We start from the raw sequence: 17742 nt of genomic DNA, 5'->3' as shown, positions 1-17742 counted from the left end.
TTCTGGTGTAGCAAATTGGCCTTTATATTATAAGCTCCTTAAAGTGTGGGTACAGGTGCTGTTACTGTACAAAAATAGTGTTTTTGTACTTTTTTCAAGCTGAAAACTTTTTTTCTTTATTTTTTGGATTAGCCGTTACTTTTATCCCAACCATTTTATGATTTTTATTTTTATCTTTATTTCGCCCTCTCGCTCCATATTTTTTATGAAAAAATCCGTGAACCAAGAAATTAAATTGGTGTGGCCTAAGGCAGTATCCTAATACTCCAAAGGCCTGTTGGATACTAGTTGGCTTTTAAGATATTACTTTGCCACTGATAGATCTGCTTAGAAGTTAAATACTAGTATCAAACAGTTTGTCCGAAATAAGTTTTCAGATCTTTTTTTATACAACCTATTTACTACACAAGAGTTTGGCTTCAGTGTCCCTTGTGAGTCTGCATGTGTTTCTTTAGATTACTCAGCAGACTGAACTGCCTGCTGCACTCCTCACACTTGTACGGTTTCTCCCCTGTGTGAGAACGCATGTGCAGCTTTAGATCACCCTGCTGACGGAACTGCTTGCTGCACTCCTCACAACTATAGGGTTTCTCCCCAGTGTGAGTCCGCATGTGTTTCTTTAGATTACCCAATAGATTGAACTGTCTGCTGCACTCCTCACACCTGTAGGGCTTCTCACCGGTATGAGTCCGCATGTGAGTCTTCAGATTACCCGGCACACTGAACTGTCTGCTGCACTCCTCACACCTGTAGGGCTTCTCCCCTGTGTGAGTCCGCATGTGCATCTTTAGGCCAGCCAGTTGAATAAACTGCTTGTTGCACCTCTCACACTTGTAGGGTTTTTCTCCTGTGTGAGTCCGCATGTGGTTCTTCAGGGCATTCAGCTGACTGAATTGCCTGCTGCACTCCTCACACGTGTAGGGTTTCTCCCCTGTGTGAGTCCGTATGTGAGACTTAAGAGCACTCAGCTGACTGAACTGTTTGCCGCACCCGTCACACTTATACTGTTTCTCCCCTGTGTGAGTCCGTATGTGAGACTTTAGAGCACCCAGCTGACCGAACTGTTTGCTGCACTCCTCACATCTATAGGGTTTTTCACCAGTGTGAGTCCGCATATGAGCCCTAAGATGAACCAGCTGACTGAACTGCCTGCTGCACTCCCCACAACTGTAGGGTTTCTCCCCTGTGTGAGCCCGCATGTGTTTCTTCAGGCAATCCAGCCGACTGAACTGTCTGCTGCACTCCTCACACGTGTAGGGTTTCTCACCTGTATGAGTCCGCATGTGTTTCTTCAGATGCTCCAGCCGACGGAATTGCTTGCTGCACTCCTCACACCTGTATGGCTTCTCACCTGTGTGAGTCAGCATGTGAGTCTTCAGATAGCCCATCTGACTGAACTGCCTGCTGCACTTTTCACACTTGTAAGGTTTCTCCCCTGTGTGAGTCCGCATGTGTCTCTTCAGACCACTTAGCTCCGTGAACTGTCTTCTGCACTCATCACAACTGTAGGGTTTCTCCCCAGTGTGAGTCCGCATGTGTTTCGTCAGATGATCCAGCCGACGGAATTGCTTGCTGCACTCCTCACACTTGTACGGTTTCTCCCCTGTGTGAGTCCGCATGTGATTCTGCAAATAGCCCATCTGACTGAATTGCCTGCTGCACTCCTCACACGTATAGGGTTTCTCCCCTGTGTGAGTCTTCATGTGTCTCTGTAGACAGCCCATACTACGGAATCGCTTGCTGCACTCCTCACACGTGTAGGGTTTCTCCCCAGTGTGAGTCCGCATGTGAACCCTCAGGTTACCCAGCATACTGAACTGCTTGCTGCACTCCTTACATTTGAAGGGTTTCTCTCCAGTGTGAGTCTTCACGCAAGTGTCTTCCGCAAGTGTCTCTTCAGATTACACAGCTCACTGAACTGATTGCCGCACTCCTCACACCTGAAGGGCTTCTCACCTGTGTGAGTCCGCATGTGACCCCTCAGAAGACCCACCCGACTGAACTGCTTGCTACACTTCCCACACTGAAAGGTTTTTCCTGAGGCAACTCTGCCAGCAAACTCCCCTTCCAAACCGCTTCCCACGTCATCAGACCTGTTGTTGCTTGTTGCCATGGTAGTAAACGCTGATCTGCTTCTGTAACGAAAAGATGGAACATTCAATGTTTGTTACTTGTGTCTGAATGTTGTAGGGATAAAAAGTCACAATTTTCTAACTCTCCGAGCAGAAGATAAATAGAGAGAGTGTTAGCTTTTCTACTGATTGGTTCCCGCTTTCTGACTGCCTATCCAATCAGCTTGAAGCTGGTTTCTTCCAGATCTCCACACTGCTTCACTGTTTTTCTGTTATCTCCCAGCAGATTTACTGGTGGTTTAACTTATAAGACATTACCAGAAGAGAGCCTCTGTTTGTCTACTGCCGTGACCAAAGCACAATAACAGCTAGACAAAGTACAAGCAATCAACTTGCTGTCCCAAAACCCCAGCGAGAAACCTTCAGAAGAGCCATCGCCTACCGTGGACCCAACATCTGGAACCACCAGACATATGCACAGCCCCAACTCTGGCTTCCTTTAAGAGACTCTTAAAGTAACAGAAAGGACCGAAATGAACGGACTTGAATTATGTCTATCGCTATTATTTGTTTTGTACCATGTATGTAAAATTGTGCCATGTGTAAATAGAATTTTTACATGTAAAATTATGAGTCTGCATTTGCATGCTCCTTTTTTGCCTGGATAAAATGGCGGCGATCGCGACGAGGATCGCTAGCTTTAATCAGCAAATTTTGATTTTGATTCAAGCTTCTGGAGAAAGTTACCGGCAAAAACAAGGAAGGAAAAGGAAAGAAGTCCACATGTCGTTCTGTCTAAGAGCAGGGTGTCTAATTCCACAGCATTTCTACCAGGGCTCTAGCCAGCGTCCGTTTTTCCGTCAATTGACGGAAATTTGCTGCGTCTGAAGGAAAAATTTTAAAACCAATCCGTCAACCTTGACGGACAAAAATCCTTGGTGGAGGCTACAGGCGGCTTGGGGACGCTGTCCACGGTCGGAAAAGCCACACACTGTTTGTTTTGCTATTGTTATGATTGTTGACAATGTGTGTCGGTGCCCTTTCTATTTCTACTTCTATGCTATACTGGGCAAAGCCCCTTTTAGGGGCATCCCGCCCAGGTGAGAAAAACGAGGTGCACGGCACTAGTGCGACCGGTGGTGGTGGTGGTGCTCCGAAAAAGAAAAAGTAGTGAGTGCATCAAAAGTAACAAAACAAAAAGGTGAGGTGATGGCCGCACTAATGGTATGTATACCATTATACTTTCGCATACGATAATCTCATTAAAACCCGTTTTTCAAGGTGTCGATGGCAACATTTACTACTTTGTAGTGTCATTGGGAAAATAAATTTTCGCGGTTTTCACGACGATTGAAATTGGCTGACGGAAAAAAATTTTGAGCTGGCTAGAGCCCTGATTTCTACTATAGGCCGGGTATTTTCAACATGCAAGATTGCAAGTTCAGAATATTTACCTTTGCCAGAATGGCTAAGGTTATGTTTTGGGCTTGTGAGTCTGTGTGTGTGTCTGTGTGTCTGTCTGTCTGTCTGTTAACAGCATAACTCAAGAAGTCTTGGATGGATCCCGATAATATTTGGTAGGTGGGTAGGGGTCGGGAAAACGAAGGTCAAGTTCGATAATGGGCCCCCTAGCGGCTTGCTAAGGTACTGCAGCAGAACCTCAATTTTTGATATCTCGTGTTCTGGACATGCTGTGATCATGATTTTTGAGTGGTAGATAGCCCTCGAGGCAGAGAGTAAGTGCTGTGAGTTTTGGCCCCCTAGCGGCTTTTTTGGAACTGCAGGCGCCGGTTTCCTTTCAAACTTTGGATGAGAATAACTCTACAACGTGTTGACGGATCGTCATGATTTTTGGTATGTAGATAGAATGAGTGATGACTTACATAATGGTATACTAATTATGCAAATCAGAAGCTAATTTGCATAATTAATGAGGAAAAATTATAAATCCACTACATTCCATGATAGGACTTTCAAACTTGTCACATATGTAGCTGGGAAGGAGAGAAATGTCGACAGATATCAATTATGCAAATGCGACCTCATTTGCATAATTAATGAGAAAATATGAACATGTTGACGGATCATCATGTTTTTTTGTATGTAGGTAGCGTAAGTGAAGACCTACATAATGAGATAACAATTATGCAAATCAACAGCTAATTTGCATAATTAATGAGGATATTTTATAAATTCACTACATTCCATGATAGGGCTTTAAAACTTGTCACATATGTAGCTGAGAAAGAGAGAAATGTCAATACATATTTATCATGCAAATGATGATCTCATTTGCATAATTAATGAGAAAATATTAACGTGTTGACGGATCGTCATGATTTTCGGCATGTAGATAGCCTAAATGAAGACTTATATAATGTGATACTTATTATGCAAGTTAACAGCTAATTTGCATAATTGATTAGGAAAAGTTCATAAATCCACTGCATTCCATTATAGGGGATGGGGTTTTGTGCGCGTGAAAAATGTGCGCGTGAAAACTTGCGCGTGAAAAATCTGCGCCTGACAATATGCAAATTAGCTGATTCCCAAGGGATTCAAAAAATATTTGCAGTTTTAAACTTAAAAAGCTGAAACAAGATGGCACAGAATGGAATTAAGTATTGTATTGTTGCATTCTAGGGTACAAAATCTCGATCTGATTGATTTTCAAGTGATTTTCAAATGTTAAGTTTTCACGCGCAAAAAAGTTTGAAATCTGCGCGTGAAATAATCTGCTTCAAAAAAGATGAAATGAAGCTTCTAGAATGGAGAAAAGCCTGAAATTGTAACATTTTACAATATAAAACCTCATACACACACGTACAAGTAATTTTTCCATGTATTTCTGTGATATTAATGGGATTTGGGATTGTTCAAAATATGCAAATGAATCTATTCCCAAGGGATCTAAAAATCAGGATTTTTTCAAACCAAAAATTCTGGTTACATATGGGAAATTATATCATAGTATCAAATTTTTCTGCCTTAGAATTCCTTGCTGCACATTTTCTGACATATTTCAGGAACTTTATTTTTTCACGCTTTTCATGCGCAAATTTTTCACGCGCACGCGCAAATTCTCCACGCGCAGAAAACCCGTTCCCCATTATAGTACTTTCATCAAAGTTGTCACATATGTAACTGAGAAAGAGGGAAGAGAGTAAGAGGTGTATTTAAAGACTTTGAAAGAGAATAAGTCAAGAATGGATCAAAGGATCATCATGATTTTTGGTATGCTGATAGCTTAAGTAATGCTTGATACAATTTGATATCAATTAATTGTAAATTGGGATCTAATTTGCATAATAAATGCCGAAATTTTATAAACCAACTCCAAGCATTTAATTATAAAGAAAATGAAAAGAGTAACGCATTTGTCTACAGACATCATTCTACATAACAAACCTGGTTTATTTGGCAAAGGTATGTGTTCGTGGAACTCTAGTTTAATGTGCGAAGCTCGAAAATTATGTGCAAATTACAAGTTAAGTACAGTCAAACCTGTCCTGAGTCCTGTATGTATATTTGGAACCCTGGAAGCGATGCCGAAAAAATGAGCACAAAGATGGCGGATGCCCATATTTGGAAGCCCCATGTTACGTGAAGGCCAAGAAAAGATACATGTACAGTCAAACCTGCCCAAGACGACAACCCGGGGACGGAGTAAAAGCGGTCAATTTGGTCTGGTGGTCACTTAGAAGAGTATCGACTCATAACATGCACGATGCATGGTTTCCGTTGTGTTTAAGCAATTTTAATTAGGCACAAAACCACGCTAGTTATCATTGAAAATCGATGACACCTCAAGATTTGAAAAAGATGCAGTCGTTATGGGCAGGGATTTGGTCCCAATTTTTGGCAGTCGCGTTGGCCATGTGGTCGTTGTGAAGAGGTCACTTAATGCTTACGTCAATGGGGAAAATTTTTGGGACCGAGAAAAAGCCAAGTGGTCGTTAAAAAGAGGTGGTCGCTTGGGCAGGTTTGACTGTACTTTTGAGATTGTGCCAGGGACTGGCATCCAGCCTAGCTCCTTTTCTGCTTGGGAATTTCTTACAGATCATCATCATATCATATCATTTCTGACAGATCATGCATAGTTGAGGAAAAAAATCACAGATCTGGATAGAGAATAAATATATATGCTGGATTCAGAACACAGCAGAAGTCAGAGGCACACAAACGGGTAAAAGAAACCATCATATTGTCTAAGCTCGCTCTCAGGCTTCTGGTATGTCATCACTGCCTTTTTTGAGGGGGAGGGGGGCTGATCGCGATTTCCATCATGATCATCATGGGTGAAGGTTCTCTATGTCGAGGCACGGGGCATGTGAATCTCATGTGACTCTGCCTGGAGAAGGGTTTCCACGTTTCTTCGTCAATTAAAAAGAACCTTAGCCATGTTAAAATCACCAATCAAGTGCCTCCCCCAAATTTTCCCTGTCAGAAGTCTGCGAAGGCAGCCAGTTCATGTCTCCTGAGAGGTCGACGCTATCTCAACGCTAGTTGATTGAATCACCGGTTTTCATCAACATCTCGCACGTACCTTCACGTTATTCTGGTCAAAACAACGTTTTGAATCTCCGTAGTACACTTGGGGATCGATGTATCGCCCAAAGATGTGGAAAAATGTCTCCGCAGATTGTAAAACTCTCCACGAACTACTCAGAACGAAGAGAAACGTACTCGATTGGGAAAAACGCGGGCAAACTGAAAGGCCTTTGTATTGATCCGCGGCTGAAGGATTCATTGGTAATTCAGCTACAAAATAGTTCGTATAAAAAAATAAAGTTTCAAAAACTCTTGGGGACTAAGAGGCACCACAAAAAGTATCCTGACGAGTTTGTGTTACTTTTCGAACGTAAAAGAGTTTGTTTGTGAGGCATATTAAGCGGCCTGTCACGTGTTGGTGCTCAGGTTTTCTTTGAGTAAAAAGGCTGCAGTACAGTTGACCACCGCATGGCGCCGTCATACAACCAAGGCACTGAAACATCTTTTGGCGACGTCCCAAGCACGGAGCTGATAGTGTAGTGATGCTTTTTGGAAACATCTAGTTCTAGTTCTAGTTCATAATCTGCAAACTTCCTGGAAGGAATATCACGCAGACGTCTTACAGGACCAAAGTAGCAGTCAACCTTGTCTTGAGCATATCTAGATGTGTTAATTATATTTCAGCCATACCATAGGTATGGTGAAATATATTGTATTCGTAATGTTTCTACTTTCTTTCTTTCTTTCTTCTGTCAAATCTTCAAAACGCTGAATCATGCCCGTCGTTCCTGGACCGAATGACTTGAAATTTGGCACAAAGGTAGAGTGAGCCAATACCCCTAGATTTTTTTCCATGTTTTTCATATCTGCCTTTAAAATTTTTAGGTATATTTTGGCCCCCTGGACCCTGGTATTACAGCCGAATGACCTGAAATTTGGTGAAGAGGTGCCTTGATCATATGCCCACATAGATCCAATAACAATTTTGCGATTTTTTACAAGAAAAGGACATTTTTTGCTTGTGTAAGCTCATGTTATATCAACAATGCCAGGTGAGCTCATGCTATATCAACATGGCCAGGTGATCTCATGTTATATCAACATGGCCAGGTGAGCTCATGTTATATCAACAATGCCAGGTGAGCTCATGTTATATCAACATGGCCAGGTGAGCTCATGTTATATCAACATTCCAGGTGAGCTCATGTTATATCAACAATGCCAGGTGAGCTCATGTTATATCAACAATGCCAGGTGAGCTCATGTTAACGGTGCACACACCAGTTCTTCCGCGACAGGGGTCCGAGCTAGTGCGCGAGAAAAAAGTGACGAAAGGCTTCCGAGGGTCCATGTTTAAGTTGAGATTTCTCATTATTTCCTGCGAAATGACATTAAACGGTTACATGGCTGAAAAGCGTAGGAAATGGTGTGTTTTCGGTGCAAATTGTGTTTTGGTCCGCGTCTTACTTCCGGGATATTCCTACGCCTGAATGTGATTCGGCTCGTGACCTAGATTGTCCTCTGAAGCGCTGTGTTAAGCCTAGTTGTAATGCCGCGCGCCGTGGATGATTAAAAAAACTGTAGTACTAGAATTTTCTTTATAATTAGCTGGATTACTCGTTAGGTTTTCCTCTTTCTGACAGTATCAGTCGTGTTTGCCGGAAAAATCATCTTCATGTTTTTCTTTCAATGCCAAAATGCCCGATTTTTTGCATTATTTTTTACACAAAAATAATGTTTTCTCCCTCTGATTTTTTAAAATCAGAGAAGTTGAAGAATCGAAACTTAGTTTGTCTTGTAGCTAAAGGAATATGCTTTCACCAGATATACAGTTATTTTGCTTCAGGATAATTCCCTAGTAGAGCTGGTCGCTAGACTTTAGGGTATGCCGCCTCCAATTGAAACCCCAAATAAACTGGTGTGTGCCCCCTTATATCAACAATGCCAGGTGAGCTCATGTCATGTTATATCAACATGGCCAGGTGATAGATGTCTCTTTCTGGCCATATGTTGCGATTATACATTCCCGTGGTTCCGAGGCCACCATGACGTCATAGGCCTGGACAGGTGAACACCCGATATCACCGCCTCATGCGCTCTGACGGCTGCAGAGGCCGGGTCTTTCGCACCAGGTCGACGCGGACGGCCGACGGGCATGTCTTGGTGCTAAAGGCCGGTGGTACTTCCTCGGCATATAAAAAATAGGCGCAAATTACCCTGGCGCAATGCATTGCAATGGGGCCCAGGGTAATTTAAGGGCCCTTAAGAGCGGAGACGAGATGTGCGACTGCCATGTGTCCCCAGCCATGCTCCTGGCCAAGGCGCTCGTGATAGGCACCCTAGTTTGGGGGATAGATGTCTCTTTCTGGCCATATGTTGCGATTATACATTCCCGTGGTTCCGAGGCCACCATGACGTCATAGGCCTGGACAGGTGAACACCCGATATCACCGCCTCATGCGCTCTGACGGCTGCAGAGGCCGGGTCTTTCGCACCAGGTCGACGCGGACGGCCGACGGGCATGTCTTGGTGCTAAAGGCCGGTGGTACTTCCTCGGCATATAAAAAATAGGCGCAAATTACCCTGGCGCAATGCATTGCAATGGGGCCCAGGGTAATTTAAGGGCCCTTAAGAGCGGAGACGAGATGTGCGACTGCCATGTGTCCCCAGTCATGCTCCTGGCCAAGGCGCTCGTGATAGGCACCCTAGTTTGGGGGATAGATGTCTCTTTCTGGCCATATGTTGCGATTATACATTCCCGTGGTTCCGAGGCCACCATGACGTCATAGGCCTGGACAGGTGAACACCCGATATCACCGCCTCATGCGCTCTGACGGCTGCAGAGGCCGGGTCTTTCGCACCAGGTCGACGCGGACGGCCGACGGGCATGTCTTGGTGCTAAAGGCCGGTGGTACTTCCTCGGCATATAAAAAATAGGCGCAAATTACCCTGGCGCAATGCATTGCAATGGGGCCCAGGGTAATTTAAGGGCCCTTAAGAGCGGAGACGAGATGTGCGACTGCCATGTGTCCCCAGCCATGCTCCTGGCCAAGGCGCTCGTGATAGGCACCCTAGTTTGGGGGATAGATGTCTCTTTCTGGCCATATGTTGCGATTATCATTCCCGTGGTTCCGAGGCCACCATGACGTCATAGGCCTGGACAGGTGAACACCCGATATCACCGCCTCATGCGCTCTGACGGCTGCAGAGGCCGGGTCTTTCGCACCAGGTCGACGCGGACGGCCGACGGGCATGTCTTGGTGCTAAAGGCCGGTGGTACTTCCTCGGCATATAAAAAATAGGCGCAAATTACCCTGGCGCAATGCATTGCAATGGGGCCCAGGGTAATTTAAGGGCCCTTAAGAGCGGAGACGAGATGTGCGACTGCCATGTGTCCCCAGCCATGCTCCTGGCCAAGGCGCTCGTGATAGGCACCCTAGTTTGGGGGATAGATGTCTCTTTCTGGCCATATGTTGCGATTATACATTCCCGTGGTTCCGAGGCCACCATGACGTCATAGGCCTGGACAGGTGAACACCCGATATCACCGCCTCATGCACTCAGACGGCTGCAGAGGCCGGGTCTTTCGCACCAGGTCGACGCGGACGCCTGATAAGCTGTACATTTGAGCTCACCGTCCAACATTGAACTGAGACGGGGGGCGACATAGGTTACCTGGCACCCACAATCCATTGTTTACCAACACAGATTAACTAAAATCTATTACCTTGGTGAAGGGGGTTTTGTTTCCAGGTCAACAATTTGTGTTTGTCAGCAAAAATAACTCTTTGAAACTTAAGATGGATTTTCAAAAGATTTTAGGTATGTGGGTGAGCATTTGATCTCCAAGCAGACTTGCCGGTGGCATAAGACAATGTGAAAACCTGACCAGTGTCCAACAAGCACACTGCTTGTCCAGCCTTTGATACTGTCTTATGCCAGTTGTTTTCCTGACATATTTTTAGACATTTTTTTGTTGGTGTTTGTATTTTGTCATGTTTTCGTCATATCCATAAGCCAGACTAACAAACAAAAAGATTGACAATATACGTCAAAAAACAGACTTCTGCTTGCAGAGTACACTTTGGTCATCCTAGCGACTATCCTACGGCAGCAAAACATCCCGTTATTCTGATTTCTATAAATATTAGATTTTCTACAATTTTGACATCCCGAAGAAGCTCTGCCGGTCATCTGATGCGTCACGGTAGGGTAATTGAGGAAGATGTTGGTCTCCAAGACGGAGACTTCCTGTCTGTCATAGGGTCACCAGATGGATGACTGAACCGAAGAAGCTCTCTGACCTCTTGTTAGCTAATGTCAACAAAACACAGCAAATCAGACTACTACACGAGTAACTTTATTTCTAACATACATGTACATAACTTGAACCATGTGAACAAAAAATAACCAAAATGTCAAACATATCTCTACCTACCATACCGAAGTATAAACAAACTAAAACACTCAACTATTACCATGTTGGCTACAGCATTCTAAGAATATATTTCATAACACTGACACTATTTTCATATATGAACTGACTACAAACTTCAAAAACAGAAATATATATAAATGGAATACAAAAGGTCGACCCAACCAAGAAAGGCCTCTTGAGTAGAAAAAGATACATTTAGTAAATCATATCAGTAGTTACTGGCACATAGGCCATGGTAAAAATAAGACTTAACACTTTCAGACTTTCATCATCTTATCAAATAATGAAAGGATCATCACAACTTCATGCTTCACACATAGAGATCAATAAATGTTACAAACCAAAAACTAAGGAATCTTAATCCAACGTCTCACTCCTGGGCCAGTAGACATACAAATCCTTACATGCAATGCAGGCTTTCCAGCTGACTGAACTGCCTTTTTCAATCCATACTAAAGATTCAAAATATTAGTTCAAAATTGTCTGCTAGATACTGCAATCTTTGAATTGTTACTGTAGCTTAATTCTAGCAACTTCAGTGGTCATTATTGAGTGCTCACTTTGACTGAGGCAAGCTAGAAAAAAAGTTTTACATTGAAGTCAAATGCCATGTGAAAACCTGTTTCTTCTAAGCCGCTAAAATTACCGACCACAATATCAATTGCCAGTATGGCAGTACATGTACTACAGACAATATTTCCTACTCTGAAGACGATGACAGGATTTGTAATCTACATTGGTGTTTTGGAGACCATCAGCTCTAGGTATGGGTATCGGTATCTGACCTGAACCTAATTGGCTGTGAAAACTTGCGAATGGGCGATACTGAAAACAGTTGTCAATTTTTCTACAAAGGAATCTATTTGGCAGAGTATCTGACTCCCAGTGGCATTTTAAAATCATGTCTTCATGTAAACTCTGTAACTTTGACTGTAGAAACTTGGCAGAATAGACTAAACTCTACTTTGCTTGTTATTTTCTTGAACTGTTCTTGAACCAGTAAGCGCGTAAAAACGCGTGAAACCCCTGCCAATATAATCTGGTGACTTTTTATTCGGTCCAAAACATAGTCTACTGATTTAAGGTCCATTTTTTTCTGGACTGGTCCAACAAGAAAACCAATTTAGTACCAGTATATCATACATGTACCAGTACCCACCACTAGTCAGCTGTTTCCTTTCACCATACATTTTGTCACAAATAAGTTTTCACATCTTTTTCTTTATGACCTATAAACAGTAAAAGTTTGCCAGACTCCTGTGTCATGTGTGGGTCGCCATGTGTCTCCTCAGATGACCCAGCCGACTGAACTGTTTGCTGCACTCCTCACACCTGTAGGGTTTCTCACCTGTGTGAGTGTGCATGTGGGCCTGTAGATGACCCAGCTGACTAAACTGCTTGCTGCATTCCTCACACCTGTAGGGTTTCTCACCTGTGTGAGTCCGCATGTGAGTCTGTAGATGACCCAGCTGGCTAAACTGCTTGCTGCACTCCTCACACCTGTAGGGCTTCTCCCCTGTGTGCGTATGCATGTGAGCCTGTAGATGACACAGACGACCGAACTGCTTGCTGCACTCCTCACACCTGTAGGGTTTCTCCCCTGTGTGAGTCCGCACGTGTACCTTTAGATTCCCCAGCTGACACCTGTAGGGTTTCTCCCCTGTGTGAGACCGCATGTGCCCCTTTAGATTCCCCAGCCGTTTGAACTGCCTGCTACACTGCTCACACATGTAAGGTTTCTCCTCTGTGTGTGTCCGCATGTGTACCCTCATGTTAGACAGCACACTGAACTGCCTGCTGCACTCCTCACACCTGTAGGGTTTCTCACCAGTGTGAGTCCGCATGTGAGTTTTAAGATTGTCCTGTCGACTGAACCGCTTGCTACACTCCTCACACCTGTAGGGTTTCTCCCCTGTGTGAGTCCGTATGTGTGTCTTCAGGTTACCCAGCTCACTGAACTGCTTGCCGCACTCCTCACACCTGAAGGGTTTCTCGCCTGTGTGAGTATGCATGTGAGTCTTCAGATTTGACAGCTTACTGAACTGCCTGCTGCACTCCTCACACCTGTAGGGTTTCTTACCTGTGTGAGTGCGCATGTGTTTCACCAGATGACCCACCAGACTGAACTTTCTGCAGCACTCCTCACACTGAAAGGGTTTTGCCGCAACTCTGCCAGCAAACTTCCCTTCCAAACTGCTTCCCACGACATCAGAGCTGTTGTTGCCTGTTGCCATGGTGATAACACCTAATCTGCTTCTGTAATGAACAGATAAATGGAACATTCAATGTTTGTTACTTCTTTGTGTGCCTGTAGCTTTGTACTTGTAGGGATAAAAAGTTGCAATTTTCCTACTCTCCAAGCAGAAGTTAGAGAGATTGTTAGCTTTTCTACTGATTGGTACCTACCTTATGGCGCCCTGTCCAATTAGCTTGAAGCAGGGTTCTCTCAGACTGTTGCTTATTTTAACGCTGCTTCACTGTTTTTTCTATCTCCCAGCAGATTTACCTGTATCCGGTGGTATAAAACAGTATCAGAAGAGTACCCTGACTTGTAAACAGCCTTGACCGTTCTCTCATTTACATAACAACGTCCAGACGTGTTTTGTTTGTGTCTCAAGGGCCTTCATGTAAATGTGAAAAAGCTGCTTGTTAGTGATACCTTAACAACTGGGCAATTTCCAATTCACTGAGAGAGCACCAGCCCAGAGTTTTACTTTCTGGGAGAATGAACAGTCCACATATATGTATCTAGCAGACAATAGAAATAAACAACAACTTTTATATGCTTCTGCTGTGGAATGGATTTTTGACAGACTCACTGTAACTAGTGTAACACTGTATTAAAGTAGAGCAGAGTTCGTGAAGAACACAGATCCGGGCAGAAATTAAATTTATATTTGCAGGATTTAGAAAACACTGGAAGCTAGAGGCACACAAAGAGGTATTAAAGAAACCAAGTTCATATTTAGCCTCATTCACAGTCTCCGCAGAGCTGGCTATTTTGTTGTGGGGAGGGGGGCACTGATTCGCGATTTTCAACATGAGCTAGGGTTCTCTCAAGCCGGGACAGGGAGTTTCCGCGAAAATTAAAGATCATTATTGATTTACCGGCATTTATATAAAATCTTAGCACATGTGGCGAATCAGCGCTTCCCCCATATAAAAGCCCCCACCCCCTACCAAAAGTCTGCGAAGCGTGAAGGAGGCTAGTTCATGTCTAGCGAGGGAGGTCGACTGAAGTTGACGGAATCGCCGGGATCCAACAGCTCGTACGAACGTACCTGCAGGTTACTGTGGACAAAACAGCGTCCTGAATCTCCGCAGCGCACCTGGGGATCGAAGTCTCACCCAAAAGTTGACGGAAAAACCCTCCACAGACTGAGAAACTCTCAAAATACGACACAGAACGGATCGGCCAGACGAACAGCTGAAAAAGGCGCGGGGTATCACGGCGTTGGTATTACTCCGCGGCCGCAGGATGCCGGGGTAATCTGGCTACAAAATAGTTCGTATAAAATAAGGTTTAAAAAATTCTTGGGGACTGAGAGACACCACGAAAAGTATCAAAACGAGCTCGTGTCACTTTTCTACCGTAAAATAGGTTGTTTCTGAGACATATTAAGTGGGCTGTCACGTGTTAATGCCCAGGTTTTCGGACAGCGTTTTTGAGTGAAAAGGCTGCACTACACGACGCGTCGTCGTCATACAGACATGGCACTGAAAACAACTGTTTTTGGCGACGCCTCAACAGCGTAGCCGATAGTGCAACACGGGGATTAAGTTGAGAACACAGAGAATATGATACAAATTGAGTCAATGTATTCCCATCGAGGTTAGTTTCTTCTTCAAACTATGTATTTCTTTACAAATAGCATGTAAGTTCATCTGTTTTGGTAAATAAAATTATGAAAAAGCTTTACCTAACCAACACTGAAGATAGTTGGGATCTTGGGACTTATCCAAATTTCTGGTTCACTGCATTTAATATCTCGGAATCCAGGATTTTGACTCTGTCCAGGGAAATGGAGTGTCCCAAAGACTGTGTATGTGCTGATATACTTCTGAGTTGGCAGAACTTGGTCATTGATTTTAGAGGAACCTCGTTTTCAACACGTTTGGTTTTACCCATGTAAGTTTCTTAACTACACTCCATTTCCCTTGACATTAGTTAGATCTCCTGTTTTGATATGTCCTAGTAGCTGACTCTTCTTAGGTGATGAGTACAAAAGACAGACAAAAGCATATCAGACCAGTAACTTTATTTTCAACATAACTTGAACCCTGTTGACAAAATATTATTAAAATGCCAGATACATCTCTACCTACCATAGTGAACTACAAACAAAACTAGAAGACTCCATAACTAGGTTTCAAGTTTCAACTGTTACTACATTGATTGTAACATTCTAAAACTTGCTTGGATAACACACTCCTTACACCATGCAAAATTTTGACCACCTCTTATGTCTTCATGTGTAAACTTTAAAACTACAAACTTCCATCTGGGCACAAAAATATGATGTTCAGTATAACAGATCACCCAAACAAGAAAAGTCTATGACTATTTGGTAGAAAAGAGAAAGTAAAACATGGCAGTTACCTGGTACATAGTAGTACACAGACCATGTAAAAGTTAGACAAATCACTTTCGCATCTATCAAGTCTCAAATCTCTATTATAAGATAATGAAAGGGTCATCACAACTTCTACATACCAATAAATGTTACAAAACAAAAACCAAGGCATTTCTATCAAAACTTTCTCTCCTGGGCCTTACAATCCACCAATGGATTAATTTTACACCACCAGCCAACTGTATATCTCCGCCAGCCAACTCCTCTGGTGCGTTATTTGTCTATTTGGCCATTTTCTACTAATTCCAGCATCTGGAGCCTGGAAGAGGCTACCTTGAGGAGGTCTACCTAGTAGCCGTTGTCATCTTAGTTTTAAAGGGCTGCCATACTCTCACTTTACCCTCAACAACTGTTTAGTGAGGAGGAGTAGCTGTAGGGGAGCCCAAGTCAACTACATTTGTGACTAGGATGACACTTTGGCTATCTACATACAACTCCTTACATACAATGTACTAGTAGGCCTTCCAGCCAACTGAACTGCCTTTTGCACTCCATAAAAAAAATTCAAACTTACTACTTCTACCATGTATTGGGTCATTCAAAATTGACTGTTTAATATGACAGGAAAAATACAATATCTCTCAATCTCCAAGCAGATCTATCAGTGGCAAGGCAGTATCCAAAGGGCCAAACAGTGTCCAACAGGTTCCAGTTGCCTGGTTGGGTATTTCGATATTGCCTGGGCACAGATTGGAGATTACATATTTGTTTCTTTTCTCCCATATACAGTTTGCCACAAATAACTTGTTTCCACATCTTCATTTCCCATTACGAGTTCATCACAATTTCTTTTATACGACCTAACATGTATAGTGAGAGTTTGACAGATTCCTGTGTACTGTGTGAGTCTACATGTGGGTCTTCATATTACCAAGCTTAGTGAACTGCCTGCTGCATTCCTCACATTTGTACGGTTTCTCTTCTGACTGTGTGAATCCGCATGTGTTTCTTCAGATGACCCAGCTGACTGAACTGCCTGCTGCACTCCTCACACTTGTAGGGTTTCTCCCCTGTGTGAGTCTGCATGTGAGTCTTCAGATGATCCAGCCGACTGAACTGCTTGCTGCACTCCTCGCACTTGTAGGGTTTCTCCCCTGTGTGAGTCCGTATGTGTTTCTTTAGACTTCCCAGCTGACTGAACTGTTTGCTGCACTCCTCACACCTGTAGGGTTTCTCCCCTGTGTGAGTCCGCATGTGAGTCTTCAGATTACTCAGCCCACTGAACTGCCTGCTGCACTCCCCACACTTGTAGGGTTTCTCCCCTGTGTGAGTCCGCATGTGTTTCTTCAGATCACCCAGCTGACAGAACTGCATGCTGCACTCCTCACACCTGTAGGGTTTCTCCCCTGTGTGAGATCGCACATGGATCCTTAAAGAATGCAGATGACTAAACTGCCTCCTGCATTCCTCACATTTGTAGGGTTTCTCGCCTGTGTGAGTCCGCATGTGGGTCTTCAGATGACCCAGCACACTGAACTGTCTGCTGCACTCCTCACACATATAAGGTTTCTCCCCTGTGTGAGTCTGCATGTGTCTCTTTAGATCAACCAGTTGACTGAACTGTTTGCTGCACTCCTCACATTTGTAGGGTTTCTCCCCTCTGTGAGCCTGCGTGTGTCTCTTAAGATTACCCGGCATACTGAACTGCTTGTTGCATTCCTCACACCCGTAGGATTTTGCCGTGGAAACTCTGCCAGCAAACTTCCCCTCCAAATTGCTTCCCTGGTCATCAAAGCCATTGATGCTTGTTGCCATGGTAATAAGACGTTATCCGCTTCTGTAATAAACAAACGAAATATTCAATGTTTGTTACATTGCTCTTGTGCCTTTAGACCTGAAGGCCATTTTTCATTGAAGTCAGCAAATAGAGGGTGAAGTTTAAACAAAAAACAAAGACTTTTTTCATACTTGACTTTATGGTTGAAATGTTGGACCAAAATAACAATGTAGAAAAATAACTGCTTGTATCACAACATTGTAAGTATACAATTCCATGTCTGTTTACTCAAGGATTTTTCCTTCTTGATTCTTTACAGCGCAAAAACCAGCATGCCGTTAGTCCCCAAAATGGCAGACCTGGTCACATGGCACAACAGGGACTGTTGAC

At 43.6% G+C, this 17742-nt stretch overlaps 4 protein-coding genes across 4 annotated transcripts in view; all 4 read right to left on the bottom strand.

The window, feature by feature from the left end:
• Window positions 1-242: 242 nt before the first annotated feature.
• LOC118409207 (zinc finger protein 782-like) lies at window positions 243-1283 on the bottom strand. The gene has a single exon (XM_035810076.1). It carries the CDS (start codon window positions 1281-1283, stop codon window positions 420-422), a length of 864 nt encoding a protein of 287 aa, XP_035665969.1. The 3' UTR covers window positions 243-419.
• Window positions 1284-1418: 135 nt separating this feature from the next.
• Window positions 1419-2113, bottom strand: LOC118409206 (gastrula zinc finger protein XlCGF57.1-like; the record flags this gene model as incomplete). The annotated part of the gene is made up of 2 exons (XM_035810075.1): window positions 1957-2113; window positions 1419-1894 (listed from the first exon to the last, which is right to left on the bottom strand). Coding segments are annotated over exons 1-2 (633 nt in total), but the record flags the coding sequence as incomplete, so codon positions are not given.
• An 8708-nt stretch (window positions 2114-10821) lies between these two features.
• Window positions 10822-14434, bottom strand: LOC118409205 (zinc finger protein 678-like). The gene is made up of 3 exons (XM_035810074.1): window positions 14283-14434; window positions 12350-13257; window positions 10822-10877 (listed from the first exon to the last, which is right to left on the bottom strand). The coding sequence occupies exons 2-3, from the start codon at window positions 13233-13235 to the stop codon at window positions 10822-10824; spliced, it is 942 nt and encodes a 313-aa protein (XP_035665967.1). The 5' UTR covers window positions 13236-13257; window positions 14283-14434.
• A 1055-nt stretch (window positions 14435-15489) lies between these two features.
• Window positions 15490-17742, bottom strand: part of LOC118409204 (zinc finger protein 468-like) — a 3453-nt gene continuing 1200 nt past the window's right edge. The window contains exons 2-3 of the mRNA XM_035810073.1: window positions 16880-17412; window positions 15490-15503 (exon numbers count right to left, since the gene is read on the bottom strand). Of these exons, the coding sequence (XP_035665966.1) occupies window positions 15490-15503; window positions 16880-17390 (525 nt within the window). The 5' untranslated portion in view covers window positions 17391-17412. The remainder of the gene's footprint in view (window positions 15504-16879; window positions 17413-17742) is intronic.

Source organism: Branchiostoma floridae, chromosome 2, assembly GCF_000003815.2.
Source record: "Branchiostoma floridae strain S238N-H82 chromosome 2, Bfl_VNyyK, whole genome shotgun sequence".
Classification (NCBI taxonomy): Eukaryota; Metazoa; Chordata; class Leptocardii; order Amphioxiformes; family Branchiostomatidae; genus Branchiostoma; species Branchiostoma floridae.
This window is presented reverse-complemented; position numbering and strand designations above follow the sequence as displayed.

Coding starts and splice junctions, on each gene's coding strand:
- LOC118409207 (XM_035810076.1), bottom strand. CDS start 1,283: ATGCGGACTCATACAGGTGAGAAACCCTACACGTGTGAGGAGTGCAGC.
- LOC118409205 (XM_035810074.1), bottom strand. CDS start 13,235: ATGGCAACAGGCAACAACAGCTCTGATGTCGTGGGAAGCAGTTTGGAA. Junction 10,878..12,349: donor CCACATGCACACTCACACAG/GTGAGAAACCCT, acceptor TGTTGACATTAG/CTAACAAGAGGTCAGAGAGC.